Raw genomic sequence first — 5,487 nt, forward strand, 5'->3', positions numbered from 1 at the left:
TTGTGGTACTTTCTTTTTGTAGGGCTCTCGAATTGCAGGTTGTCCCGGCGCCTCTATCTTTCTTCTACGGAGTTGTGGGGACACTTTCAGTCGGCGGAGTCCCCTCATCATCACCGTGCCGTTTTGCCAGGCCTTCTTGCGTTTGCTATAATTATTCATACTCAATGCCTTGCTTTGCTTAATGTAATACAAGGTAGAAATTACAGGGGTAGACCATCCCAGCCTTCCGGTCCACCGCACTTCCGGGGAAGCGCTGTGAGAGGGGACAAGGGCGTGAAACAAAATTCCGGTTGATTAGCATGCAGTGAGACAAGTTCTATCCTCGGTAAATCCTACCACGTGAGCCTCACATACCTACTGGTGCAACTTACAAGGGTATCAATCGTCATTTTCCCGCCCAACCTGGGCCGGTGGCGCTAGACCAGTACGAGCCGCGCGCGTATTGATCGTACCCACTTTAGGCCCAATATCTTAACGCCCAGGCTAACCAGCTTCTACGCAGATTTGAGGTTACATGAGAACCTGGACAAGGTTTTCTGAGTGACAGGTAGGGACTCCGATTCTCTTCCTTGCGGCAGCAGTCCGTGGCGTCGGGGGCGAAACGTGAAGATGGATTTGAAGGGAGACCCAGGAGAGAAGGGAGCGCAAAGTAGCGCCTTGGCTCCCCAAGCGCATCCGCCTAACCTGTTTCGCCATGCTGGCCACGGAGACGGCGATTTGATGTCGACGACTCTTGCGGCTTACGAGGGCCCAGGAATGGAGAACAATTCCAACGTTTTCGGAGGTGATGTCAAGCTGAGCAAGGGGATTTTCACCAGCGCACGCGCCCGCGCATTGTGGGTTGGTATCGCAGCCACACTGGCCATATCGGCGATAGTGTTCCTGTTACGGCAGTGCTCGGCTGGCCTGCGCACACCGCAAGGGAATGTAACTCGGCGGCTCGCAAAAGCACCGCCGAAATCTTATAGGCCTGAATGCTGGCCGGCTGAGGTAAAACATTAGGCAGCTTAGTCGTGGGAAACTACTTAGGCTCGAATTTAACTTGAAGACGACGGCGAGATGCTTCCAACACCGTGCACATGTGTAGATGCCTGACGAACAGGTCGTGATGGCCCAAGGTTTAGAGATGCACCACTCTCTTCAGTAGTCCCCTTCACCATGCCGATAAATTGTCGTGTTTGCTTTATATGCCCTATCTTAGAAAGATCTCTTGAACGCTCTTGAATTGTTCTGTTTCTTTGCGGAATATTACGCCTGCCCAGGACACAGAGACTGCGGAAGAAATAATGACCAGAACAAAGCAATGGTTGCTTTCAGACCAACGTAAGAGAAAACGTCTCGATGAGTGAATAGAGGCGATAATTCGTTGAGTCAAGAGCAGGTAGAGCAACCACCGATGTGGTGGACGCATCTAAATGAGCAGCACCGCTCTCTTCAGGAGGTTTTCGTTGGGATGAATGCATCGACAACACTTGTTTGGAAGAAGTGCACTTTGTATTACGTGCGCTGTGCCTTCAGTAAAAGATACAACATTCAAGACTAGCAAGTTTGTAGTGTATCTGGTGGTTGACCAGCAGTGCACCGAACCAGATCCAGTAAGTAGGAAAAATGTAGCAAGTGGCTTGCGCCCAGCTCATATCTTCATATCTACGCACATAACACTAGACTCATTCAGGACCACGCCTTTACTTGTGTGTTGAGCTTCAGGAAGTGGAATCCAACCGCAGAGTGAGTCGCCTAGCCGTTCCGGAGTCGTTCATTCAAGTGGAACGTTCTGGGTGGTAGGTGCGTAGCTCTTGTTCCGTATTACCCTCTGCACGTTACTGCAAAATATAAGGAGTGTCGTCTTCAGGCCCTCGCTGCGGCTATTGGAGGCCTGAAAGATGAAGTGGCTGCACGGCTTCCGCTTGTTGAGGCGGGTTCTCCGATCGGTAAGCCTGCGCGTCAACCTGTGCCCTGCGCCTATCTCAATAGGACGTACTTCAGTATCTCTCTGGTGCTTGCTCTTGTCTTAACTTGGAAAAGGTGTCCGAAAGTCTGACTAACCCGCACCCGACGTAATCACACGCCTGGTTTCTCTCCCAAGTAGTGAATGCTATTTGCCTTGCAACTTACAGAGTTGGAGCAAACAATTACCCACAGTCAAACGCTGAAAAGGCTTTCCGTTTGGATTCAAATTCGACTTGCGGAGGAGAGAGAGGTGAGCCATGTGAAACAACGCCATCCGCTGTGCCTGGTCTAAGCAAACAAGGCGGACGATTTTCCGGCGCAGAATGTGCAGACGACTGATGCAGTGCCGACGTTCATTCTGTTAGTTTGCGTTTCCCTGTCATTTGTGCTCTCTGTACTTCCAGATCCATATTGACACATCGGCTGTTCACGAATGGGCCACAAACTTTTTGGTAAACACAACAGGTAAACGACAACAGCGCTCGGGGGGTTGCGGGGGGGCGGAAGGAAGGGGCGGGGGAAGGAAGGGGCGCAACGAAAGCAACTGAGTGCGCGCAATGAGCATGCTGTTGTTGTGCGCCTCGGCCGTTCTCCATATTTGTAGCAACGGCGAAACCTGCGAAGAACCGCGTACAATGAGCTTTCTGTGTGCATTCTGCGCTCCTGTGCAGAGAAAAAGGCGGTACTACTGATGGGTACACGACTATTTAAGCTCAAATACAGCGGAAAGGTGAGTTTTCACACCGCGACAGCAACGGGTGAGAATTGTGCAGAGTGCAGTAGCAGCGTTGGAGGGTGCGAACACTGTGCCATGCGCTGGAAATTCTTTTGGCTGTTTTGTCGGGGCCGGTGGAGTCTAACAGTTGGAGCCGCATTTGCTGCGTGCACTACCAGCATTCTAAAGGGGTCAGGAGGTAGTATATGAGGTCTCCTCCTGCAGAAGGTGTGCAAGGATGTTTCTGGTTGGCTTGGCTGCCTTAGGGTGGACGTACACCGTGGTTACTTCGCCAGGTGCGCCTCCAGGAAAGGACAAAGGCGATGACCGTGCACCAGTTCCACATTGTGTCACAGCGACCTGCACGCGGATACTGAGTCAAGCACCCCGCATACAGAACGTCTAATTGGGCCATCCATTCTTCAAAAGGCTCTCCGAACATGAAGCTTTTTTGTTTCTGCAACTGTTGTGGACAGAAAGTTGCTGACCAACTCAACAGACGATGGTTCCGTGTCGAGGATGAAATTTTGAAGTCGGCTCGTCGGGCTGAAAAATCAGGTCCGCAGTAGAGTCCACCAATTTTTATGGCTCTGTTGGGGTTTGGAGTATCTTGTATATCCTTTTGACAGGGTGTTTATGGCTGCAGCTTTGGAAGTGTCGGCGACATTTGAAGGAAAGCACGGCACCTTGCGCCTTAAAATGCGTGAGGCGAAGAGGGGCGAGGTGAGCTGCCGTCGACTGGAACGAAGCAGAACGAAGCTACTATTAGCTGTGCGGCTTGGGTTTCACTTGCTTGCGGGTGCACAAAACTAGACAACCGTGTTCAAAGTGTGCAGCGAGATCTTTTTAGTAACTTCTGGTAAGACCGCATATATCGGCGCGTGTTGCGAAATAGGGAAAAACGCTTAAAGGCCAATGGAGAAGAGATTCTACTGGGGGAGATTCGTGGCCGTCCACTAGAGGTCTGTAGGACAATATAGCATAACAGACAGTGCCCTCTCAATGGCCACTTTCGGGGTCTAGTATAGTCTGGAGGGCACATCGAAACGTCCAGGGCCTTGTTAATAATTCTGCTGTGATGTTGGGGCGCGAATGTCAGGCTCTTCGGGACATGGAAGTCTGCGTGACCTCTCTAGACTAGGTTAGCGGAAAAGGAATGTTGCAAGGTTGTAGCTTGCTGACAGCTGCAGAAACAGATGATAGACAACGTAGCGTAGCCTACTCAGGCGAGGAAAACGCTGGAAGAACCCTAGTGCCGTTCGACGAGCGATTAAATTTCAAGAAAGATAATCAACCGCATTGTAAGCTGCAAACCTTCTGTCATCACCGCCCGCGGGGTGGATTTTGCATTCAATTTGTGCGCAGGTTCGGCAACGCCTGATCCATGGAAACACCCGTCAGGTGAGCGAATGACTGATTCGGCATTCGGCTCGTCAGCAGTTGCTGCAGCTCTCTTCATCGGGTGTGGCTGTCATAGCGTTTTACTAACCTCATACTTCTTTTTGGACCAGCGGCGCATAGTTATTTACGTGTGCAGTTAAGTCCGTTCGTCAGTTTCTAGGATGCATGAATGCGTGTCCTTGACGAGTACTACGGACGCTCTACAGACAACTACAGTGTCGATTGTTAGTATTTTTGTGCAGGCTCTTCTTCGCTCCCGCGGACTACCACGGGTAATTCTACTACCGCAGTTTATTTGCTCTCTACCCGGCTTAGAGTAGCAAAAAAAATTGCACCACATGTCACTTCTTCAGCTGTGCTGTTTTGGAAGTTCGCCTAATGCCGCAAACACGTTCGACGAGCAACAATGTTCCTGGGAAGAAGGGCAGCCTCGCTGCAAACATGCTGCACCCTCTATGCGAGCGTTGGGCTTTGCATTCAATTTGTCTGCAGATACGAGGCTGTCCCTGCCATCGTTGCCATTATCAGGTGAGTGTATTCTTGCTTTGGCATAGAGCCGGTCGTCACCCGATGAAGGTCGCTGTAAATTGGGCGTTGCTTTTGAGAGCTGTGTCACGCTAGCCTCACACACCTTTTTGGCGCAGCAGCACGTAGTGGTTTAATTGTGGCACCGAATCCGCTTCTCGTTCTCTCAAGTGCACGGATAAGTGGAAGAGGCCGTGGGTTCCTTGTCCTTGACTAGTACCGCGGACATTCTCCGGACAAATGCATTGTCGATTGTTGGGAATTTGTGCAGGGCCGTCTAAGCACCCGTCGCCCTCAACAGGTACTTCGACTCTTGGAGTGCATTCGCACTCTTCCCAGCTCAAGGCAGCAAGCGCAGCAGTAGTGCCAATCACTCTTGTTTTCCAGCGGTGTTGGTTTGGGCGGTTGCAGAGTGGCTAAAACCGCTCATTCAAAAGGCGACCAAATGTCTCAGCCTCTTTGCATCCTGCACGCGTGCTGCCTATTTTTCGCGTGTTGGGTTTCGCACTGAATTTGTGTGCAGAAGAAGGCGCGCCTGTATCATGGCCACCCCCTCCAGGTGAGCGAATGACTGTTTTGTCATATGGCCGGTAAGCGGCTCTTGTGGTAGAGTATAAGCAGGGTGTAGCTTCTGCAGAGCTGCGCCATCCTCGCATCAAGCTAGATTGGGGGCCAAGGCGCTTAGCCATTTGATCGTGCCGCTAAATCCAGTGCTCGATTTCTAAAGCACACTGTCTAGTGGGTTGCTTGTCCTTGACTAGCCCCTTGGACACACCACAGACAAGTGCGGTGTTGACTGTTGGGAACTTGCGCAGACCNTGTCCTTGACTAGCCCCTTGGACACACCACAGACAAGTGCGGTGTTGACTGTTGGGAACTTGCGCAGACCCGGCCAC

At 51.4% G+C, this 5,487-nt stretch overlaps 1 protein-coding gene across 1 annotated transcript; it reads left to right on the forward strand.

Moving 5' to 3' along the window:
• Positions 1–609: 609 nt before the first annotated feature.
• Positions 610–4,872, forward strand: EMH_0027820 (uncharacterized protein; the record flags this gene model as incomplete). Its single annotated transcript, XM_013494077.1, has 14 exons — positions 610–990; positions 1,263–1,323; positions 1,519–1,595; positions 1,853–1,931; positions 2,118–2,200; positions 2,355–2,415; positions 2,622–2,708; positions 2,932–3,002; positions 3,142–3,223; positions 3,312–3,368; positions 4,031–4,097; positions 4,309–4,338; positions 4,559–4,594; positions 4,863–4,872. 14 exons carry the CDS (start codon positions 610–612, stop codon positions 4,870–4,872), a joined length of 1,182 nt encoding a protein of 393 aa, XP_013349531.1.
• Positions 4,873–5,487: the final 615 nt, after the last annotated feature.

Source organism: Eimeria mitis, genomic scaffold (genome assembly GCF_000499745.2).
Source record: "Eimeria mitis Houghton genomic scaffold, Emh_scaff1025, whole genome shotgun sequence".
NCBI lineage: Eukaryota > Apicomplexa > Conoidasida > Eucoccidiorida > Eimeriidae > Eimeria > Eimeria mitis.